This window comes from Spermophilus citellus (genome assembly GCF_964194105.1).
Source record: "Spermophilus citellus genome assembly, chromosome: 1".
Lineage (NCBI taxonomy): Eukaryota > Metazoa > Chordata > Mammalia > Rodentia > Sciuridae > Spermophilus > Spermophilus citellus.
Window position 1 is genome coordinate 212,774,114 of NC_138182.1, and position 26,021 is coordinate 212,800,134.

A 26,021-nucleotide genomic window follows, 5' to 3' on the forward strand; every position below is an offset into this window, starting at 1 on the left:
CTCTAAGATTTCATCTCACTCCAGTCAGAATGTCAGTTATCAAGAATGTAAGCAATAAAAAGTGTTGGTGAGGCTGTGGGGGAAAAGGCACACTCATACATTGCTGGTGGGACTGAAAATTGGTGCAACTAATCTGGAAAGCAATATGAAGAATCTTTAGAGAACCTGGAATGGAACCACCATTTGATCCAGCTATCCGACTCCTCAGTCTATACCCTAAAGACTTAAAAACAGCATACTATACTAACATAGCCACTTCAAAGTTTACAGCATCAAAACTCACAATTGCTAAACTGGCAGCAACATAGATGCCCTTGAATAGATGAATGGATAAAGAATCTGTGATACATATACACAATGGAATATTAGCATTAAAAGATAATAAAATTATAGTATTTTCAGGTAAATGGATAGAGTTGGAGAATATCATGCTAAGTGAAAGAAACCAGTCTCAAAAAAAAGGGCTGAATGTTTTCTCCGATAAGTAGATGCTAATGCATAAATGGGGTGGTGCATGGGATAAATGGGGGAACTTTGGATGGGTCAAAGGGGAGGGGAGAAGGGGGCAAATGGGTAGGAAAGATAGTGTAATGAGACGTTCATCCTTATCCGAGGTACATGTATGATTGTGCGAATGGTGTGACTTTACTTCAAGCACAACCAGAGAAGCAAAAAATTCTGTTCCTTTTATGTACAATGAATTGAAGAGCTTTCTATTGTCATGTATAAATGATTAGAACTAATAAATAAATAATAAAAAGAATACATGGGCTAATTAAGAAATAACCAAAATAGATGGTGTAGAATAACACGACCATCTTTCACAGGATCTGGGGCCTTTCAAGTCTGGCAGTAGTCATTGATGACATATAATTTTTTATTTGAATTGCTCTCACATATTACAAGCATCTTAAGGACTAGAACTATGCTTTTGTCATAAAACCTAAAATGATACTCCATAATTATTTGTTCTTTGAAAACATTTTTGATGTAGTCAGGTCTACTCCATGCAAATTCTTCTTTCAGAGCAAAAGTGCTGCTTCAGGTACATACAAAGAGATGTTTTCTGTTCCCTTGGGGTGAATCAGAATGAAATTCTATTTATTGGGGAGTAGTATTAACACCAGGAAGGGTAGAACTGTTGTTCACACTGGCTATTTCTTCCACAAACATTCTTCTGAGAATGATTAAGAAATTATCTGTGAATGATTCACAAGAAGTTCTTAAAGTTATGTGGGCTGAGTTAGTGCTGCCAAGCATGCTATTTGAGAGATTAATTTAGAACTTTGGAGTTGATAATCATTCATGCTCAACTTTGACAGCCTGACTTCTATATATATTCCTCAAACCAGACACACATGCAATAAATAAATAAAATTCAAATATATAAAAAATTGGAAATTAAATAATGTACTTCTAAGCAACTCATGAGTCAAAGAAAAATAATAGACAATATTACGTGGTTCAAAATTAGTCTTGGGAAAGAACAATATTGATCAATCCCAGAAAAACTGATCAAGAAATAGAGAAAAAAGTGAGAGAAGATACATATCATCAATATCAAGAATGAAAAAGAATATATCACTACAGATCACACAACTTTAAAAACAACGGAGAAACTGTGAGATGGAATTGACCAAACTATGTTATGTCCATATGTGAATATACCATAGTGAATTTCACCTTTATACATAAGTATAAGCCACCAATCAAAGTAAAATAGAAGGAAAACCAGTAGAGGAGAGGAGACGAGGGAAAAAGGAAGCACTGCATACTGAAATGAGCAAATTATATTCCATGAATTCATGATTATGTGAAAATGAACCCTACTATTATGTATGACTGTAATGTATTAATAAAAACATAAAAATTTTGATTAGTTAGGTTAAATGAAAAAGTTTATAGAAAAAAGACAACTTACAAAATTAACGAAGAACCAGAAATAGGAAAGATGAATTGTTGTATATATTTTAAAGAAAATGAATATATAATTAAAAGTCTTTCTATAAGAAAACCTTAGGCCTGGCTAGCTTCCTGTGAGTAGTCTTATTACTAAGGAAGAAATAACACCAGACTTACAGTCTTGTTCTGCTAATACAAAAAGAAGGGTCACTTCCCGACTTCTTCTTTTTTTTTTTTTCTTTTTTTATTGGTTGTTCAAAACATTACAAAGCTCTTGACATATCATATTTCATACATTAGATTCAAGTGGGTTATGAACTCCCATTTTTACCCCAAATACAGATTGCAGAATCACATCGGTTACACATCCATATTTTTACATAATGCCCTATTAGTAACTGTTGTATTCTGCTACCTTTCCTATCCTCTACTATCCTCCCTCCCCTCCCCTCCCATCTTCTCTCTCTACCCCATCTACTGTAATTCATTTCTCTCCTTGTTTTTTTTCCCATTCCCCTCACAACCTCTTATATGTAATTTTGTATAACAATGAGGGTCTCTCTCCTTTTCCATGCAATTCCCCTTTTTCTCTCCCTTTCCCTCCCACCTCATGTCTCTGTTTAATGTTAATCTTTTCTTCCTGCCCTTCCTCCCTGCTCTGTTCTTAGTTGCTCTCATTATATCAAAGAAGACATTTGGTATTTGTTTTTTAGGGATTGGCTAGCTTCACTAAGCATAATCTGCTCTAGTGCCATCCATTTCCCTGCAAATTCCATGATTTTGTCATTTTTTAGTGCTTTGTAATACTCCATGGTGTATAAATGCCACATTTTTTTTTAATCCATCCATTCATCTATTGAAGGGCATCTGGTTGGTTCCACAGTCTAGCAATTGTGAATTGTGCTGCTATGAACATCGATGTGGCAATATCTCTGTAGTACGCTCTTTTAAGGTCTTCAGGGAATAGTCTGAGAAGGGCAATCGCTGGGTCAAACGGACTTCTTAAAAATGTGATCGGCATTAAATTTGACAAAAACTTTTTAATAATAACACCTTACATATATTAATACATCAGCAATTTAGAGAAATCTCTTCACTATGGGGAAATTTATTATACCTACAAAGTGACCTCTGCACAAAAGATGAGCTATTAGATAAATCACAAAAGCATAAATCGTAGCATTACCTCTAGAGAAATGGCATGCTTTAAAATGATGATATAGGTAAACAATACTTTAATACAAATAATGTGCCAATTTATATCCTTATATTGAGATTGAAGTGATATTAGAAATATGGATCCTTTGAATCACAAATAAGTTCACAGGAGTATTTTATATGAATTAAGTAGAAAAGTAAGCTATAATGTAGAATCTAGTCATTTGGGGTCTAATAATTCTATAACATTAAAACCAGATAGAATTTCATGTAAATCTTTTTACATTTTGTTTATTATAATTTAGTTGGTCATAGAGAACATCTTATAAAAGCTTAAGGTGGCAAATATTTTAAGAGTAAGTTATCTGGACATTCTTGTATGGTTGTTTAGTACTCCCTGTAGCAATCCTTTCAGAAGCATCAAGAGTTTCTCTGAGTTAATATCACTTCCATCTCGTCTCATTTATCAAGGCAGGGTGGGGACACATGTAAAAATAAAACTGTCATCAAATGACCCTGCTTTGCCAAAGAATTCATGAAACTCATGGAAGGAATAGGCTGCTGGCCACCAGGGCTTGCCTCACATTTACTTTGTATTTAACAAAGAATGATGCACAATTTTCTAAAATCAATCCTAACAGCCCAAGATCTAAATGAAAGCGAATAGTCAATAGTAGTAGAATATGAAAAGTTATAATAATTTTGAAAAGACACTATCATTTCTTTCTATAAGATTATAGGTTTTTAGAATTTTGTATGGATAAAATACATTATAATACTATAATCAGCATAAGAAAATCTTCTTGAATCTCAATAAAAAGATTGATTAAAAATAGCATATCAGCACGAGTTTAAATGTGTTTTATATAGCTACGCTTTGGCTGAATGTTGTGTAGAGTATGTGTCTGTGACTGCCTAAATGTGAAATACATGTGCATACAACAATAAGAGGTATTTGTTAAGTATATGACTGATCAGACACACTAATACTAGTGAAATGACTTCTGCTTGTATACTATTTTACCTTTTAAAGATTTATCACATCCACTAATTGAGTCTTATCTTCACAATCCACCATGAAATAATTAACACTATCCTCATACGATTATGGATAGACTTTTCCTTCTTGTTCAGAATGTTACTTTTCCTTTATTTCCATAAAACCAAGGGAGCTGGTTAAGCTCTTTTATTACAAACGTTTGCTTTAGCTTTTCCCTGCATGCAGAATCAATAAAGGAGAGGCTAAACAGTCTTCAAAGCTATAAGATGTCTGATTCTGGGTTAAAGCACACACATATGTGTGTGTAAAGGAGCATTGGATTTCAAAGATTACAAGGGTACTTTGATAGGAACATCTGAGAAAGACATTGTCTCCTCATGTAGTATATAGACAGTGCATTCTTTTTGATACCTTTTTTTGGTATTTAGGGGTCTTGTGGTTGATGATGCCTGCTACCTTCAATTCCTCCTGAAAACACACTCTAGATAATGTCCATACCCCCCAATTTTTTTTTTTGCTGATTATCAAAATTTTCATCATGAAAATTTTGATTTTGCTAGACATGATCATTTGACTCAACCTAATAAACTAAATATGCTAAAGTACAAATTACCATAAACTTTTTGATATACCAACTCACCTGAGAAAATTCCATCTATCAGAGGAACCTGAGAGGCCATAGATTCTAGTTTAAAGAAATCATAGAGGAAGTCGAGCTTCAGACAGCGTGCTGGGAAAGCTACCAGCACAGAAAAGCTAAGAAGGCAACGTGCCCTCCTGAGTGTACTTACAGGTCACCGTGAATGAGTCCGTAGATCTGTGCCATGCTCTGATGATAGACACCCTTCAAAATAACTATGAGGAGAATCACCACAAAAGATGGAAGGCCCCAACTCAGAAGGAAAAACAGCAGATACCTCCTCTCTGTGTGTTCGTCATTCATCACAAGCACGTACCAGAAATTCACAGACTAAGAAAGGAAACAAAAAATGAACAGGCTCTGGTTTAATGGCATAGGACACAAACTTACTTGGCTTAAGTGTGAAGAGTCAGGGACCAGCAAAGGCCTAGGATGTACTTAATAATTACTGTTTTGATGTGATTTTTTTTAAAGTTAGTTCATACATACATTCTTTCATATAGCCAAGAAATTCATCACACTTCAAAAGTCTAGGAACACAAGAAAATATTTAGTTTACTTATGTATCTTTTATTTTTCTTAATTTGCTCTGTTTTAATCTCAATTATAATCTTCTGTGACTGTTCTGTAAATCTGTCCTAGAAGAAATGTGCACTGATATTCAAATTTGCTTCCCATGTGAACAATTCATGATGATAACGAAATTAAAGGCCCTACGTTTTTAGGCTTTTTAAAAAAATTAGAGCATTATAATTACACATAAGAGTTGGGTTTATTTTGACGAAATCACCCCTGCATGAAATTTGATTTCAATCCTCATTCCTTTGGCTTTTCCTCCTCTCCTTCCTTCCCTTATTCTCCCTCCTCTGCTCTACAGATCTTCCTTTTGTTCCTTTATTTATTCATTTTTGATTGGTACTTTCTACATACACATAAACGTAAAATTCTCTGTGTTATATTTATATATGCACATAACATGTCTTTTAAAGAATTCATTCTGCATGGCCTCCCTTTACCCATCCCTCCACTCTGCTTCTCCTTCTTCTACATTAATGATCTTTATATTATCCTATCTTTCCCTCCACTTTTCCTCTATTTTGCTCTAGCTTCCACATATGAAAGAAAACATTCAACCTTTAAGTTTTTGGGTCTAACCTATTTTACATATTCTTCACTTCCATTAATTTACCAGCAAGTGCCATTATTTCATTCTTCTTTCTGGTTGAGTGAAACTCCGTTGTGTATATATCCATTCCTCTATTGACAGACTTCTGGGTTGATTCCTTAATTTGACTATTGTGAATGGTGCTGCCATAAACATTGATATGCCTGTATCACTATAGTATGCTGAGTTTAGTTCTTCTGGATAAATAAATACTGAGAAGTGGGATGGCTGGGTTATATGGTGGTTCCATTATTAGTATTCTGAGGAATCTTCACATTGCTTTCCATAGGGGTTGCACTAATTCATAGTCCCATCAATGACTGCATCAGTGTACTTTCCCCCCCACATATTCACCATCATTTATTATTATTTGTGTTGCTTTTTGACAATTTTTATTCTTTGAGGGCCTAACATATGGCAGGGCCAGACACTGTTTCATTGAATGGGGATAATTGTGAAAATGACCCTAGTCTGAGTCCCAGTGGGAGACAGAGAATAGGAAACAGAACTTGATTGCAGGGAGAGAAAAATAATGGAATAGATTTTGTGGCCTCTCTTTCTCAGTTTACACTACCTCTTTTTTTTTGTAATTCACTTGACAAACATTTGAGTGCTTACTAAATTTCAAAAATCAGTCAAGCCAGTGAGGATACAGGAATGAAAGAGACAGGGAAAGTATTTACTATCCTGAATCTTAGATTTCAAGCTGAGCAACAAATAATTAAGGGCAATATTTAACTTATACTTATATCTGTTATTTCTTATTAAAATAAAATATATACAAGGGGACAGCACATGGAGAGTGAAGGGGATGTGGAGAGAGGTTAGGTACATGGGAATAAGGAAAATGAGGCCTGCAGATATTATTTTTGGCCCCAAAGCCCATGCCTAGTTTATATCAAAGCCAAATCTAGAAATTATTTATTCTGTCTTCTAGTGTTTTATTTCCACAAGGAATTCTTGTATTTAATTGTGAGTTAATACAGTAATGACATTGAATGTCATGATAGACATATTTTACAACTATTCACTGGATAAATCATCCTTCTCAATTTCATGTGGTAGAAAGCATGAATATAGATGAATCACACACATATGTATGTGGTGTGTGTGTGTATGTGTGTGTGTGTGTGCGTGCACACATACATATAACAGTAAGGGGATAATCCCAAGTAACAACGTTTCTAGGGCCTCAGTTATGTGTACAAGAAGATTATTATAAAGATTCAATGATGTGGGAGACCAACCTCGCATGTGACTGAGTTAACTCCCCTGCTGGGCAATGAGGCATCAGGCACCCATGCTGCTAGACTGCCTTGCTCTTCTAGGGTTTGAGTAACTGTGTCTTAGCCCGGGTCTTCCTACCGCCCCATGGGTAGAGCTGCACTCACCTGTTCCTTTGTAATATTACCCCTTGCCCTGTTTAGGATAAAATATTCCATGGAAGTGCCTTGTGTGTGTCCCCTTCTCTTACTGTGCCCTTGGGTGTGGCCTACCCAGGTGTCAGTCAACCTGCTGACAATGGACATCATGAAGATGGGCTCAGCCCCCTGAAACCTGACCCCTTGCTTCATTTGAATAGGTTCTCCTCAATAAAAGGGGTCAGCACATGCTTGCTCTCTATTCCTGTGGATCCTTAAGGTCAGAGGAGCCATCACAGTGATCCCAAAGAAAAAGGTATTTGTGTCTCTTGTGTGGTTATCTTGCACAGCCCAGTTAGCCCAGTTTACCTGGAGTGACCTCTGAGCCATTTAGTTGTGAACAGAAACCCGGCACAATGAGATATTACATATAAAGTCCTGACAAATGTGTACACTCTCAAATCTGCTGTTAATATGTGATCAAAGAGAAATAGGTTAAGATCAAAAGCAAGCAATTATACAATAAAAACCCTTCTTATGTGAGAAAAATATATTTCTCGTGTTTGTGGGAAAGCTTTCAGATTCTGTTAACTGAGGCTTCCAGGGAAGATTCTATCTGGACCAAATTGGCCTTGAGGGATTACTATTAGTCTACACTAGTGAAGGAAAAAAATGTTTGGTTACTTGGATATTTCTGTCTCTGATTTTTATTTCCTGTCAGCACTTCTTATCTTTATGTACATCTGCTTATATCTATAATTATAAAGCATGTTTTGAGTTGCTGCTTATGTGAATTTGTTCTAACTCCTTTTCAAAAAAATTATAAGGTTCAAAAGTGTTTTTCCTCTTTTTACATTTAGCATAAGGATGTGGACCCAGGTAAATGGAATGTGTCAATAGTCTGATGCTGAAGTAATCAATACTGCAAGTTAGAGGATAAAACTGCACACAATGTAAGGATCACTGATTAATCTATCTCCAAAAGAGAAGTGCTGATTATTAAGTAGATATTTGTGTGTATCCATGAATCATCGTGACTCAGTGCTCAATGGAGCAGTAGCTGGAAGACTCAGAAAGGAGAGTACTGGAAGGAGGTAAATGACTTCTAAATTGATTTACCATGATGAAGATTGGGACATTTGCAAAATGTCTGCTTTTACACAGATGGACATCAGATCCATCAGGATCACTGGACCTTTTGGCAACTGTCTGACCTTTACCATAGGCTAAGACAAAATTGAGATAAATTAATTGTTTGTTAGATTTATATATGCAATACTTCTGTAGTGTTGCTAAATTCTTGAATACTTGATTAAGCCAAACAAGCTTCAAACTCTCACAAGCTTTTGTCAATTTGAAAAAAAATATACATATACGTATACATGCATATATATGTGTTTGTGTGTTTATTTATCTACCTACCTATCTATTCCTTCTTAAGAGAATCCAATCACTGAGGTACACTCCAAGAACAGCATTTCCCATTACGTGTCATTTTTAAAGCTACAGAATGCAAATATTATGCAATAAAACAATATTTAATTATTCTAGAATTACTATGTGGTCTATACATAAGATTTGTTTTGACTAACTCCTTTCAAATCTTACTTGAATTTTATTTAAATACAGTAAGGCAGGCATGTGCTGGGACACACCTAGCTCGTGAGCTCCCCTTTTCTAAACATTGTCTACCTTCCTTTCCTAGAGGAGGGCAGAGTGGGTTCAGCAGCTCCTATGCTCCCTGACTCTGCTCCCCAGACAGATGATTTGATTAGGGGAAGAAGGCTGACCTAGTTTGGTCACATCTATCATGAATTCCTTGATTCCTTGATAGTCTAGGTGGGTCCACTGAAATAAGAGGGCGCATGAACTGGAGGGGCAGCCACAAGCAACGGTGCATGCCTGTAATCCCAGTGGCTTGGGAAGCTGAGACAGGAGAATCCTGATTTCAAAGCCAGCCTCAGCAACAGTGAGACGCGAAGCAACTCAGTGAGACCCTGTCTCCAAATAAAATACAAAATAGGGCTGGGGATGTGACTTAGTGGCCAAGTGCCCTTGAGTTCAATCCCTGGTACCCCCTCCCCGCCCCCTCCCCAAAAAGAAACTGTGACTGTAGAGAATATTTTAGGCAGACAAAACGTTTCCCTTGCTCACAGTCCCATGTGAGGTTCACCTGCACTTACAATTCTTGGGTTCAACAAGTTATCCTACAAACGTATTATCTCTTTTGTCATTGCAATGTTTGGTTATATTGGCTCAACTTAGTTTTTCTTTCTTGTTCCAAAACAACTTGACTGAGGTGTGTATTGTTATCCTCAAGCAGTGGAATTAAAACCTCCAATTATTGATATTGTTTAAACAACAGAAGATAATAGAACATTTGACTATCCTCAGTCCCTGAAATCATGGCTCCTTCTTTATAATCTAACTTAAGAGTATCAAGAGATCAATATGTTTACACAGCAATTTCATGCTGGCAGATACATGTATGTGTGTGTGTGTGTGTGTGTGTGTGTGTGTATAAATATGTGTAACCGATGTGATTCTGCAAACTTTGTAATGTTTTGAATAACCAATAAAAAAAATAAAAAGTTACAATGCAAAAATAAATAAATAAATAAATAGATATATGTATGCATATAAAAATATATAGGTGATTTGCATGTCTTAGTGTTTGTGAGCTTTCAACCAATGCTGGAACTAACAGCATGCAATTAAATGGTGTCACTATCACTCAAATATGCCTCATGCTAGCTTGAGCATGGCTTGTCTGTCTTATGATTTTCTTGCTAAAGACTAAGTGTAAGATAAATATTTCGATATCTAAGTCTCTACATTTCTATCTGTAAGCTTTAAAAATGTCTTTAGTAACACAATATGATGATGGGTAACAAAAATGAACAAACTATGTTGTTATATTGTGTATATACAAATATGTAGCAACAAATCCCATTATTATATATAATTATAATGTACCAATTAAGAAAAAAAAGAAACATGTTCTGAGCCATCTCAAGATGGTAAAGGTCAGACAGTTGCTGGAGGGCCTAACTGAAGAATGTCCATCTGTGTAAAAGCAGACACTTTACAAATGTCTCAATTTTTATACAATGAATCAATTTAAAATTAGTAGGATTTTAAGCAAAGTATTATATCAAATTTAACCAGCTACTTTAATCTGACTTGACTGTTTCTATAATTTGCACACACTCAGAATACCAAGTTTCCTACCACTAAGATTGTTCAAATTGAGGTGATGTTGTCTCTGAAAACAAGTCCTAATAGATTAAAAAATATCATCAGCATTATACACCATCAAATTGGCCACTTGGAAAGAGACAACAGAAAAAATACTTTGCAGTTTAAAAAAATTAGTAATATTAGTAGTTTACCACATCCTTACTACCAACTTGGCAAAACTGAACTACCATCATCTTTTTTAAATATACTTTTTGGTTGTATATGGACACAATACCTTTGTTTTGTTTCTTTCTATTTTTATGGTGCTAGGGATTGAACCCAGTGCCTCACACATGCTAGGCAAGTGCTCTACCACTGAGCCACAATCCCAGCCCCCGCAACCAACTTATTTTTATTATTGCTCACCAGTAAAGGATGATGCACTTGATTTTGCATATTTACCACCATTACCAGGATATGAAGATTACCTGAGTGACTGTGCTTAGGAGAACTTAACTAAAAGCAATTGTGAATAAGTGTAAAGAACCTTATGAAACTATATTTTTTAAAACTTCATATTATAAACAGAATCTACAGAAATATAGAAAAAGAATTTGCAAAGTTTCCCCCAAGATAATCTTCCAGGTGAATAATAAATAATATAAACAATGATATTTTTAAATTATAAAATTTTGAAAAAACATGATGATTAGAGAATTGCTTTGGATGTTTGACATGGTCCTGGATGAAGGAAGTGTATGTTTTTTGGCCAATATCATTTGCTCTCATGGGTTTTAATTTCATACTCCGGTAAAAGGAGAGGTTAAACTGAAAGTTATTAATAACTTCCCGACACAATGGTTGAATTATTATAGAAATAATGATTCCTTAAGTAAAAATATTAATGGCATGGTTATACAGACAACAAATTTTGGCAGGAGTACAGGCCTTTTAGATCATCTGACCATGACCTCTTATTTAGAGATGAGGAAACCAACGCAGTGAGATAAAAATCATAACTTTTTCTCCTACTTAGTTATAGAACTAGGAAGTAAAACACCATGAAAAGTACCCTGTGGAGACTGATTTTAAATCTATGATTAATTTCCATGGAAATTCACATAAACATTGACAATATTACCATGTGCATGTGAGTTTATTTTCTTGTCCTTATCACTTCCCAATCCCTAGTTTATATGAGAGTGGGATGTATTTTCTTGATATGACTATACGTAGAGATAACTACTTCTCATTCCCTGTTCATTGTGTACCAACATTTAAAGAAAATTGACAAAGGCTGTAGAATATAAATGGATGAAACATAACTGTGAGGTATGGCAGATAATTTTTTATATCTATCATACAAAATTAAATTTTGTAGTTATCTAGTAAAATACTTTGCATATAATCTTCATTGAAAAACATCAAGTAAATGAAAATGTACACAATCTATTTTGAGTATTTACCATTTTATATTGGTATAGTTCTGAATTTATTCATATATAAAAGAATGTGCTTGTTCCAGAAAGAATGTGTATATACCTCACATTAAGCTACATCTCATTTAATCCAGACAATTTATCTCCTATATTTTATTTGCTCATTTCTGTGTACACAGAAGGAAACTGGAGATGGGAAAAGTACATTCCTCAGAATTAGCAACTGAGGCTATTAGAATTTAAACTGATTCTGTTTAAAATGCAAACAACCAACTAAAACACCCAGATAGGATTTAGGTCAAATATGAATATGAATGAAGTAAGATTGTGGTGTGTAAGCATGTTTACTAACATTCCTACATAGACATATCTATGTCTATTCTTATTTGTTTTTTATTGTTTATTTATTTTTGGTAGTGGGAATTAACCCAGGTAAGCCTTATCACTGAGCTGCACCCCCAGCCCTTTTTATTTCTTATTTTCAGATAGGGTCTTGCTAAGTTGCTTAGGGCCTCACTCTGTTGCTGAGGCTGTCCTTGAACCTGAGATCCTGCCTCAGCCTTCCAACTTTCTAGGATTACCACCACACCTGGTAACAAAACAAAATTTTTACCAATAACTACCATTTTCCAAGTATCTACAGAGGAAAATAAGACATACCTTGTTAAATGTTTTGATTATCACAGGTTGTAGTTATGCTCTCATAAGTCTCATAAATAAAGATTCATTGATTTATTTATATAATCTTCATATAATTTAGCATATTATTAAGCCAAATTATAGAACCAGTTTAGGTGTCTGTCAATGGATAAGTGGGCAAAGAAAATGGGGTGCATGTATGGAATTTTATTGAGCCATAAAGAAGAATGAAATTATGTTATTTTCAGAAAAGAAAATGAAAGGAACTTGAGAGCATTATGTTAAGTGAAAAAAAGGCAAACTCCAAAAGTCAAGGTAATGTGTTTTCTCTCAAATGTGGAAATTAAAGAAGAAAAAAGTAAAAAAAAAAGTGCGTGGGGTGTCTCATGAAATCAAAAGATCAGTAGAGTAGAGAAAGGGGACAGGAGAGGGAGGAGGGAGGGTAAAGGGGAAATACTGGGGAACTATACTGACCATATTATATTGTCATATCATGTACATGTAACATGTAACAATGAATCACACTACCATCTATAATGAATAATTCACCAAAAAAATATATGGATAACAAAAATAGGTTAATTAAATCCCCTAAATTTTCATGGAGTGTGGAATAAAGATTGGTATCCAGGAAGTTCTTTAATATTTGGTTATTAATTGTTTCACTAGAATCCCTGAACTGACTGATAGCATCAAAATTTAGTCAGAGATGATAGATGTTATTAATCTCTTCATTACCATGTGTTTTTAATCATTCATTTCAGATGAGACTCTAATAAATGTTACCACATGTCCTTGCCCCAGTTTTCCTCCCTCCTTCTTTTTTTTTTATATTTCTTAGAGCTTTATTTTATTTTTTTTTCTTTTTTTCTTTTTTTATTGGTTGTTCACAACATTACAAAGCTCTTGACATATCATATTTCATACATTAGAATCAAGTGGGTTATGAACTCCCATTTTTACCCCAAATACAGATTGCAGAATCACATTGGTTACATGAAATAAATTGCAAGGCTTTTTGAGGATTGGCGAATTCAGTATTTCCTGGGTATGTCATTTTTATCTCAGTAATTACCAGTCTGTTGTCCTTAATACTTTTGATGTCCCTTCAATTAAATCAATGACAAAGGAAAAACAGGGATAATTTTAGCATTTCCTTTCCTGTTGCTAAGCTCTGGCACTAAGTAGCCTTTCTATTAAGGAATAAATAACCTGCATATTTGCTTATTCATAAACTGGTTATGTGAAAAAATTAAGGCAGAAGATGTGAATAAATGCTCAAGTACAGTTGTAATTTCCAACCTTACTCTACCATTTAAAAATACATTTTTCAAATGAGCTTTAGTTTCGAAATAAAACATTACATTTGGATTAAACTGTGTCTCTAGGCATGAGATGCACAGACTGCAAGGATAATACAAGATTTGAGTATTTTTCATAATTGGAGCACATTGCCATATAGTGAGTTAAAGTTATGATAGGAAGTGATCATTAAATTGGGCCAAATGAAAACACAGGCAAAATTACATTTCTGGTTACTGCCATTGTAAATGAATATCTCAAACAATTTACTTGCAATTTATTTTCCTTCTTGGCTTAACTCATGATCTAGCAGTCCAACTGGGAGTATCTTTCATGTAAACAACAACAATGGCATGTCTAGAAGTTTATTCTATGGGTACTCCCTAAGTAAACAAATATTCATAGTGCAAAAATGTTCAAGAAAACATTATCCACAATAGCAAACAATAACTGGTAATAGCAAGAATTTTATGAATCAGAGACCAAAAAAGTAATCACAGAATGGTAATTCATATTATAGCATAGGAAAAAAAGTACAGCTGTACATAGGGAATTTAAAGATGTCCAAATTTACACACATATATAAATGCATTAACAGAAATACACACACACAGAAATGGACACTCATGTGTACTTGTTCATATATTTATAAAGATTTGTCTATCCATGAAATATTCCTGGAGGTATACACAGGAAACCATTAGCAATGTTTAGCTTTGGGTGTGGCATTGAGAGTAAAACAGAAAATGGAGACTGTGCCAGATAGCAAGAAAGAGATATATTTTATTTTATATTTCTCTGAAGTGTTTGTTTTCTATCACTAGTATGTGCTATCTCTAAAATGAAAGCAAATTAAAACAGAAAAAAAGTAATGAAAAGAAAACAACTAGTGAAATAAAGATGGTACAAGATTTTAAAAGTCTCACTGTCAATCTTTCTTTTTCTTTTCTTTTTTTCTTCTTTAGTTGTTGATGGACATTTATTTTATTCATTCATTTATATGTGGTGCCAAGAATTGAACCCAGTGCCCCACACATGCCAGGCAAGCACTCCACCACTGAGCCACAACCCCAGCCCGTCAGTCTTTCTTAAAGTAAACATGACCCTGTGGTCTTAAGGAAGTGGAAAATGATTTTTGATAATTCCACTGAGCGGTCTTATATGAAGGGCAAACAGAAGGATAACTCAACTTCCATGGCCAAAACGTGAATTTGGGAGTTGCTTGCTTTAAAACAAAATAAGCAAAATATTTTGTTACTAGATTCCCACTGTGCCCTGTATGCTTTCCTGTTAAAGAAAATGGAAGCTTGAAAAAGAATCAAGGCCCTTAGTTAGGAAGCCTGCTATGAGTTGTGCATGTACTTTAATAAAGAGGTTAGAGATTATCCAGCTTGCTAAGGCTTAGCAGCTGGTTAGTGTCTGCTTCATTCAAAGTCAGCCTTCTTTCCACTGTGTCAAACTGAGTCTCTTCTGTAAAAAAGGTCTAAATTACATTGTGAAAGTGAAGTTTCAAAGTCTCTGATATTTTAGCCCAATAATTAGCTTAACTGATAATTTGAGAATAGAGTGTTTAGTTTGTGCCAGGCAGCATTGTAAGCTGTTTCCATGTATGAATTCTTTAATCTTTCGACAGTTCTCAAAGAGCTACTGTTATTACAAGCTACTTTATCAGATAAGAAAACCTAGGCTTAGAGAGGTTATGTAAATTGTTTACCCATATTTTTTTTCCTTTAGCTACTCTAAAATATAATCCACCTTTACTATAACGGCATTAAAAAGATATTATACAAAAATAAAATAAATTTTCACATGAGGCTCAATGGTGCATGTCTGTAATCCCACTGGCAGCTGGGGAGGCTGAGGCAAGAGAATTGTGAGTTCAAAGCCAGCCTCAGCAACTTAGGGAGGCACTTAGCAATTCATTGAGATCCTGTCTCTAAATAAAATATATGTTAAAAGGGGGGAGCTCGGGATGTTGCTCAGTGGTTAAGCACCCCTGGGTTCAATGCTCAGTAAAAAAATTATTTTTTTTCAAAATAAGGTCACTTATATACATTTATTCTAAATGTGAAGGTTTAATGCAGATTAAAAATAAACATTAATAATTCTGACAAACTTAGGCGAAATATTATAAATTAATGATTAACTTATCATTAAACTATGCACTCACAGTCATTGAACCAGATTCCTTCCTATATGACTAAAACTATGAAGTAAAATCATTAAAGTGTTAATATTTTTTCAACTCAATTTGACTAATGGTCATAGATTGACAATAGTTTGGCCTCCTATATGATGTTTTAAAAATGGATTCCAAGTTGGGCATGATAGTGCACACCTGTAATCCCAGTGGCTTGGGAGGCTCAGGCAGGAGGATCGCCAATTTCTAAGCCAGCCTCAGCAACTCAGCAAGGTCCTATCTCAAAAGCAAAACATATAAAGAGCTGGGGATGTGGCTCAGGGGTTTAACATCCCTGGGTTCAATTCTTGGGACAGAAAGAGAGAAAGAGAGTAAGAGAGACAGAGACACACACATGGAGAGAGAGAGAGAGAGAGAGAGAGAGAGAGAGAGAGAGAGAGAGAGAGAGAGAGAGAAGCAAAGGAGTTAGGGAGGGAGGGGAAAGGAAGGGAAGGAAAGGATGGGGAAAGGAAAGAAAAGAAGAAACCAGGAAAGATTTTAGCACACAACATTTTATAAATGGGAAGATATAGGTTGGTAAAGTGACAACCTCTGACCACAAAATAACTTATTAAAAGTAACCTGCCTAGAATACAGAAGTTATTGAATTTTCCCTTGTGACCACACCACAAACCATGAAAAATGTGGTGCACCATCTGAAATACATTAAACTTCACTGACACTTCAAATAGATTTCCTAAACCATAAACCATAAACCATACAGAAATCTAATTAATGTACTGAATGTACATCAGCCACAATCGAATTTAAGAGGAAAAGATAAAGAAGACACCAACTGCCATTAAATTGGGTGAAAGTTTTTATACTGTCTTGTTTAAAACTCCCTTAAAGCAGGAAATGCATCTAAAACATGTGGAAAGTTGGTAATCTCTCTGAACATATATATTTTAGTGACTGGATTCACTCTACTTCTAATCTTTCTAACTTTTGACAGTTATATTGGCTATGAAAGTGCTAAAGATGAATCAAAATTTGTTTCCCCATTTTTTCATTTTTTATTGGTTCATATTAGTTATATATAATATTAGGATTCACTGTGATGTAATTATAAATGCATGGCATATAATTTGCTCTAATTCAGTCCTTAATACATCCCCTTTCTTTTCTCTCCTCATCCCTCATTCCTTTCCCTCTACTGATCTTTCTGCTATTTACTGACAGTTATTTTTTTTTAAAAAAATTAGTATCTTGTGGATGTACATGATGGTGAGATTCACTGTATATTCATACATGCACACAGGAAAGTTAGGTTAGATTCCTTCTCCTGTTTTTCCTTTATGCCATCCCTCCTCCCTCCCCATCAATCACTTTCTTCTACTCCACTGATATTGTTTCCCTAATTTTGACCCATTTGTTCTGTTTCTGCCAAGTATAGTTACCTAGTCCACCTTTTTTGTCCTGTAGTAAACCTTCTGCTGTTTATAGACCCCTCCCCCAATTCTTTCCCCATTAACTATCTCTAGCTGCCTGGAAGTTTCTTATAGGAAAGAAAGAAATAAAGAAGAGTCTCTCACTGGATGGCAGACCATCTTGCTGAAACATGACATGAGAGTGGCTACTGTGTGCCAAGTAGACTGGACACTGTAGGTTAAAATGTTGCCACAGCTGCTTCCATACTATTATCCAAGGGCCCAAGTCTGTGAGGTGTCCTGGTCACATATCTGATTGCTACTGATTTTATGTTAAATTAAAATCTTGAGTTGTTTACATTAAATTTCATCAGATAACATCTTTTCCTCTCTAGTGTTCCATCTATCAGTACTGTTTCTCTCTGTTTGTTCTGCCATAATCTTAATTCAGGCAGCTTGTTGTTTTAACTATCCTTTCAACTCTGTGTCATTTGTAAATCTGATAAGTGGTTTCCTGTGTTTTCATGCAAGTCATTAATCAAAAACTCTGAATAGGTCAGGGACATGGACAAAGACTTTCAGCACACCCTGGGAACTCCATTTCAGAAGATATGTGGGCATGTGGGCACTTATTAGAACTACTAGGCACATACTAAAGTTTTGCTTAGTTAAAACCTAAAGAATTCTGAGACGAAAAAATCTAGGAGATTTATTCTAATTTCATATTTACACTATATGTTATATGATTTAGATTTACTGTTATTTCTTATTTTTTGAGGGTGTGTTAGAGAACACTACATATTTTCCATGATTAGAGCTGCTCAAAGAGCTGTAAAACACTTATTCTATGAGTTAGAAATTATTATCTCCATATGCAAATTTAGAAGCAAACCTTGCAGGGAGTTATTAATTTGATTAAGCTTACATGGACAGTGGTAATAAATTCAAACCCAGATCTAAGCAACACTTGTTCTAATTAGTTCTTTTAACTAAATAGTTCAGCTCTCTTCTCCTTCAGCCTCCACCATTATCTCACCATACCTGGGAAAATACCCCATCCGGAGTCTGGATGGTTTTCTTTCATAATAATACCACTTCACTTTCTTTCTGCTTTTATTATTAATTCAATATTGCTATACAATAAAATCCACCATCTTTCTTATTCAATGATAATGACAAAAAAGCATAAAAAAGAGCCTACATGTTTCTGTGTACATAAAACAGTTCACATGCACAGAGAGAAACACGAGACCATTTCTATCACAAAATGATTTAACAACTCCATTGTGCAAAAAACATTATCAAAGGCAGCATTATAGATGAGACATTTAATTAGCAACATTAGTAACTATTCATGGTCCAATTCTTTGTCAAACAAACCAGTATAGAATAACAGAACTTGCAAACTCAGTCAGAAAAGGAGTGTTTAGATCTCTCCCCAAACATTAATAAGTTCCTCAGGAGGCTTTGTGGGGGTATATTTTGGCCACATTCTATATAGTTTCCCCAGGTGATCCCTTCCTGAGAAATGGCTCCATTTTCCAACTCAAAGTCAATTATTTTCTAGTGCATTTCTATAGTACACCATAGAGGCCTCAAAGATCTCCCCCTGCCAAAGATCCTATTAGGGGTCTCACAGGGACTTCACACTTAGCTGTCCCAAACTAAACTTGCCATCTATCTCTCCTTCTCCAGTGATCATAGTTTTAGGTCACATATGTTTGCCAGAAACTTGGGAAACACCCCAGTTTTCACCTTTTGCATTCCTTATAACCAACCTCTACATCCTAAAGCAATACATTATTTTTTAAATATCCAAACTAGTTATTTGTCTTTATTTCTACTGCTCTCTACCTAGTAAACACTACTTTTTTTTTTCTCTCTCTTGGTTACAGCCAATGCTATGTAATTGGCTCACTACCACCATTCATTCTTTCCTGTCTACAAAAAACAAACAGGGACATCCATTACAGACAGGGACATACCTATAAAATCCAAATTGTATCACATCACTTCCTTGCTTAATAGAATTCTATTACTTCCCCCCAGAAAAAAAATTAAAATTTCACACCGTGCCTTACATGAACTGTATTGGAAGCCTCATCTTTTACCAATCTCTTGTTTCAAATCCTACTAGATTTCTCTCATTTTATAAATTCACCATGTTGGACAGTTTCTAGGGACCTTTTTTTAAAAACATATTCTGTAAATGCAGTGATGACTATATCGAATTACTTCTTCAGTATAAAGAATGTCATACTAAGACCACTTTTTCCAGATTTATTGGCGAGGTAGAAGGGAGTAGGGAGTGGACTGAGGTACCAACCTGAATGAGCATCCAGCTAAATTGGCAAAGATACAGGTAATGTGTGATGGCAGCCATGGCTGAACAGCTGTCCTCAGTGAGTTGGGGACTTACATATGCAGATACCAGGAACACAATCTGGAAGAAACAGATACTTCTATTTTTAAGTCATACTAAACTTGATGAAAAATGTTAAAAAAGAAAAAAAAAACTGCTTTCTCATCTGAATTTATGATTCAAAGGAAAAAAAATCAGTTGATTTGTTGCCCAAATTCATCTAAGTCTTTCTAAAAATGGAAATATATAAATGGATTTTTGTATTTCTAAGAAAAAATAAAGGATATGAAATTATGCTACATGTTGCTATGGGCTCATAAGAGGAAATTCTCAAAGCAAACCTCATTCTTACCATTGATAAAACCCAAATCCTATGAAATAATTTTGTTTTATCTAATTAGAGAATAGGAAACAGAGTGACAACACCCTTCCTTGTTTAAATCAAAGCTGATTAAAAAGAAAAGAACCCAAAGCTGTATTTTTGACTTTGATTTTACCATCACATGTTACATAATATATATAACAAAACAGATGTCAAGTGAGTTTAGAAATCAAATTCTATGATTACCTTATTCCTTGGATTTTTATTATTTTTTTTTAAGAGAGAGTGAGAGGGGAGAGAGAGAGAGAGAGAGAGAGAGAGAGAGAGAGAGAGAGAGAGAGAGAGAGAGAGAGAGAATTTTTAATATTTATTTTTTAGTTCTCGGCGGACACAACATCTTTGTTGGTATGTGGTGCTGAGGATCGAACCCGGGCCGCACGCATGCCAGGCGAGCGCGCTACCGCTTGAGCCACATCCCCAGCCCTCCTTGGATTTTTATTAAAACTACATTTAAGACTTTTTTTGGAAATCACCTTCACAATGAGGCATCTCTTGACTATATTATTTAAAATTACACCTTTTGTTTTTATCTGCTTTCCACACGAAAGTCTTCTGACTCTTCTTTTTCCAAACACTACTCATCACCTTCTATCAAGCTCTGTAATTTACTTATTTAATATTTTTCATTGTTGTATCTGTTAGTCTCACCTACTAGAATGTAATCTGTGCAAAAGCGGGATGTTTACTTACTGATGTATCCCAAGCGCCTAGCTCAGTGTCTGGTACCTGGTAGGTGCTTAATAAATACTTTCTGAATAAATTAACAAATGAAGTACAATGCTTTTTGTGATTTCTATCTATCACTTTGTTTTTATTCAAAACACAAGAACCATATACATTTTCTAATGAAAAATGTAGCTGGCAAAGGAAAATTTGGACCAATAATATTAATACAACACTGTCTCCATCAATAAATTCCCCCAGGATTCAAGAATTTCTTCTTCTACATCATTTTTATTAGTGCATTACAGTTGTACATAATGACGAGATTTGTTGTTCTGTATTGATACATGCACAGACTATAACAATATAATTTGGGCAATATCACTCTCTAGCACTTCCTCCCTCCCTTTCCCCTCCCAGTCCTTGTTCCTTTCCTCCACTAATCTCCCTTTGTCAGTTCAAGTTTTTAACCTTATACTTTTAGAGGCTACTATTGTGCCTAGAATATGAAGTGGTAATAATTATTATCAGAATAAATGATTAGTTCCCCCAAAGGGGTGATTGTATATAAGAAGGAAACTAACTAAATTATATCTCAAAAATGCTTGCTTTCTTCAAAGGAGAAGCCTTAATATTCTTTGAATTTCCTTCTAAAAGTGAATAAAGTGCTCAAAAATAAATCATAACATTGTGACAAAGCATTATTTTAGTTTTCAAGTGATGTGCCCCTCCCAAATTCTCTTGTCCAAAGAGTGTGTCAACTCTCCTCGAAAACTTCTGCCCAAAGTTGTTCTTAGGGCAGTATCACACGGGTCAATTTGTCAGGATTGCGGTGAGGCCTTCCATGCTGATACAACCTCCATTTCACAGTGAAAGGCTCACCTTACTCACCTTCCTTAGGCGATAATTGCATAAGTTCCAACATTACTTAATAATAAATGCATGGGCTGTGGCTGTGGGCCCAGAGGTAGAGTGCTTGCCTTGCACGTGTGGGGCACTGGGTTCGATCCTCAGCACCACATAGAAATAAATATATAAAAAGATATTGTGTCCATTTACAACTAAAATAATTTTTTTTTAAAAAAATGGATAATGGATCTCATAAAATTGCTAAAGTAACTTTTCCTTTTTGAGAAAAAAAATTTATTTTTGTATTGAAGATTGAATTCAGGCACACTTTACCATTGAACTACATCCTTAGTCCTTTCTATTTTTTTTTTTTTTTTTAATTCTCACACAGGGTCTCACTAAGTTGGCCAGGCTGCCCTTGAGCTTGTGATCCTCCTGCCTGAGCCTCCCAAGTTGCTGGATCACAGGTGTGCTTGAGAACTGTTTATTTGATAAAAACAAGATATTTTAAGACAAAAAAATCACAAATGATTATTTCTAAACATTCTTTCCTACTTGTAAATCATGTATGTCTACAATATTCCTTTTCAGTAGAAAATTGTGAGCAACTGTCAAATACCAGGAGATCTTTATTTATCAGCCAATAAAATACTGGACAATGTTAGATTGGCTGTTTTCATGGTATTCACCAACCTACTGACATTTCTATGAACCTAATACATGTTATAGTGACAGATTCCCTTTTGCTTAACTTTTTATCAACATTTTCTCCCTACAACTTTAAAAAATTATTTGAAGAAACATTAAACACTATATGAAGACCTTTCACAAAATATTAAACATAAAACATAAATGGAACTGAGTGATAATCACTAATTCCCTATGCACAAATGTGTAAGGAAGAAATGGAAACCTAACCAATATTTTTTTTCTGCTTAACTGTGCTCAGTATAGGTTGATGGGAACATGTTCCCATAAACAAAGCACTGGAATAATGCCATACTTGCTTTCTGGTGTCTTCTCCACATTATCTGTGATCACATAACACATATATTAATCCATACTCAGGCCAGTATCTCCTTCATTAGTGTTTCTATTCTATTCCTTAAGAGAACGTTTAAGTGTCAGGAAGATTCTGTTACTACCAGATCTAAACTTTTGCTATTATTGATAACATTTTACTCAATGGTATGGTTATTTCCACTAATTTCACATAGCTAGCCATATTTTTCCCACATTGGCCAGAAAACTTTTAATATTCTTAGCTATTCCTCCATGGTCTTCATGTTAGAGAATGTAATATCTATTACGTAACTTTTGTGGCAGCCTTCCTTCCTTCCTACTTATCTTTTCGAACAAATCTTGACTTCCTAAATTTTGTACTTGGGTTGCTACATAAATGTATGGATAGAATCAAAGGAAAGACATTTGAATGCTGAAGTAAATATGCCTCTGAGTGTCTTAGGTGTGTCAGGGAGGTGTTTTATGTAATGCAGCAGATTTTGGCAACTACTAAATGGCATAAACTCGCCTGAACAGGATTTTATGATATTTTTTTAATGTTACCATGGTGAAAATACAGTACAAAAATCAATCAACATATTTACAGTTTTAAAATGGCATATTCTGTACATGTTCTATCCTTTGTGTATTCTTGTCTCTGCTTCTGTAAATAAAGTAAGGTACAGATTTGCTAATGTTAAATATTAGCAGTTAGATCATTTAGCATGTCATTTGTTTTCTTACCACATACAACAATTAAAAGATACAAACACACACCAATAAGTAATTTCATAGCCCTTACTCAGACCCAAAGACAGGTGGAGATAGAAAATGTTCCCTCCATCAGTGTATGCACAGTTGGGTTCAGGTATTTGTTTTAGCATATGGCTTAAAAATGTTAGTCAATCAAATGTTGTCATTTATCATTAAAAACAAAATAATACAGGTTGTCAGTATATACCTCAATTTTCTTCATAGTTCACCATTGGTAGAGTGTTTTGGATATCTGCCACTCACAGATGAAGACATTTTTACAGGTTGTTTTATAAAATGCAACAGTCAAGTTTACCAAAACCAAAGAGCTCTTTTTTCCCCACTTTAGAATTTTTATAGAACTATTTAATTATAGTTTTATTTTTTCTCTTTTCTTTAAAAACATATTTTTCTCTCTGAGAAACAGATCTTTATGAGTCATCCATTAACAGTGACTAGTCTTTTTCAACTGGCACATAGCCAAAGAATTACTAACTTATTTTTATCAGTAATAATAATAATAATTACCATTTAACGAATAGTTATTATGGACTAGCTGCTGTGCTAAATGCCCTATAGACATTACTTCATCTTATCCTTCAATAACCTATGCAATTTAGAGATCACTGCATCTGCTTTATAGAGGAGGAAACTGAGACTTAAAACAAGTAAATAAATTTGCTAAGGTCACAGACATAAGATACAACAGAGCCAGGACTCAGGCCAAGTGTGCTGATTCCAAAGCCTATGTTCCTCACCACTTGATAATACTTAAAATAACCACTCAAAATGGTTCATACAGGTTCTCAAGAAGAGCACAAAATCTTTTCATTTGAAGGAAGAACAGGCATAAAGGCCAGCTGACATGTCAAGGTCATCCAAATATCACAAAGGTTAAACTAAATGTTTACATGTAGAACTTAGATTCTCGACGTCTTATTTCTTAGTTCTTAGATGACTGAGTTTAGGAATTCTGTGGAAATAAAGTTTCTATGCCTGGAATGGACATTGAAATTCTTCACATAGAGTACACTGAGCTTCGTATTCCACCCATTTACTGATGGAACTGGGTCATAATTCAGAAAACTCAGATTATAGGCAATTTTGTTGTTGTTTGTTGTTAAGTGCCTTAGAATAAAACCATGTGAATTTTTCCATTTTATATTGCAGTAAATATATGACCAGAATCTTTTATACAAATAACACAGTCCAGACTGCCAAAGTTACTTTGAAATCATGTGACAAGTTTACTTGAAATACATAGTGAAGAATTGCCATTTTTGCTTCAGAGTTGTAGATTAAAAATAGTTTGATTCAACTTTTCATGGAATTCCTTAAATTTAAGCATGGGTATGAGCTGGAAAGGAAATATAATTGAGTGAATTTTAAGAGAAACTCGGAAATTCTAATACATTTCTACCCAAGTCTAACTGTAGTGTTCATTAACTCGTAGGCTGAATCTAAACTTACTGTGTAGATGCCAAAGTTTATACTTCTCTTCCTAGGAACATAAAGGAAATGGAGTGACTTCAGATATTTCTTATAAATAAAAAAGCCTTTTATTCACACATAACATGGAGTATATGCTTGCTTGCCTTTAATTATGGAGAGTTTTCATTTCCCTTCTCTGTATGCCCACATTTTAAACTACAAAACAGAATTTCCAACTACTGTATCCAGGGTAGAGTGGAACAGAGAATATAATATCAAAGGCTAATTTTACTGCACCATTGTTTTTGTTAGAATTGCTCTGCAAAGGGGGATAGTAGAGGATAGGAAAGGCAGCAGAATACAACATACACTAGTATGGCAGTATATAAAAAAGTGGATGTGTAACCAATGTGAATCTGCAATATGTATACGGGGTAAAAATGGGAATTCATAATCCGCTTGAATCAAATGTATGAAATATGATATGTCAAGAGCCTTGTAATGTTTTGAACAACTAATAATAAAAAAAATTAAAAATGAAAAAAAAATTAAAGAATTGCTCTGAAAAGTACAGAAAACTATCCTAATTAGAAAAAGTTATACTCCATGTATGTATAATATGTCAAAACACATGCTACTGTCATGCACATTTAAAAAGAACAACAACAAGAACAAAATATTATACTGCTCTACAAAAAGATTTGTAAAAACAGGAAGAAAGTTTTTGAGTATAAGGGCACTTTCCCCCTGATAATTATTTTCTCATTCCTCCATTTAATCATTCATTCATTCACTCAACAAATATTTTTCTGCATGCCTGATTCTAGAGCCAGGCTTTTGTTATTTTATTTTGAGTTCATCTATGTAAGACCCAATATACAGATCTCTCTGCTTTGGAATGGCAGGTAAAATGTATAGGCAATAGAAGTTACAGGGTCTTTGGAACAAAAAATAAAGGGATGCATTGTTTCTAGATTGGAAACAGGAGATATTATGTTTCTGATTTATTTATTTTGGAATTAGGAAGAAATGAGAGTCAGTTTGGACTGCAATAACTAAACAACAATCATTTACTGCCGAAACAACAATCATTTACTCCTGAGAGTTCCAGAAGCTAGAAGTTTAAGATCAAATTGCCAGCAGACCAGGTGGCTGGTGAGGGTCCCCTGGTTTTGCAGATGGCCCCCACCCAAATTCCATCATATTAGAGATTAGGCTTCAACACATAAATTTTGAGGGTCAGA

The 26,021-nt window shown here is 34.6% G+C and overlaps 1 protein-coding gene across 1 annotated transcript in view; it reads right to left on the reverse strand.

The window, feature by feature from the left end:
• The window catches only part of ADGRV1 (adhesion G protein-coupled receptor V1), a gene marked incomplete at its 5' end in the record, with an annotated part of 540,732 nt that overhangs the window by 176,720 nt on the left and 337,991 nt on the right, over positions 1-26,021 (reverse strand). Inside the window, 2 exons of the mRNA XM_081287826.1 lie at positions 4,852-5,030; positions 19,662-19,778. Of these exons, the coding sequence (XP_081143952.1) occupies positions 4,852-5,030; positions 19,662-19,778 (296 nt within the window). The remainder of the gene's footprint in view (positions 1-4,851; positions 5,031-19,661; positions 19,779-26,021) is intronic.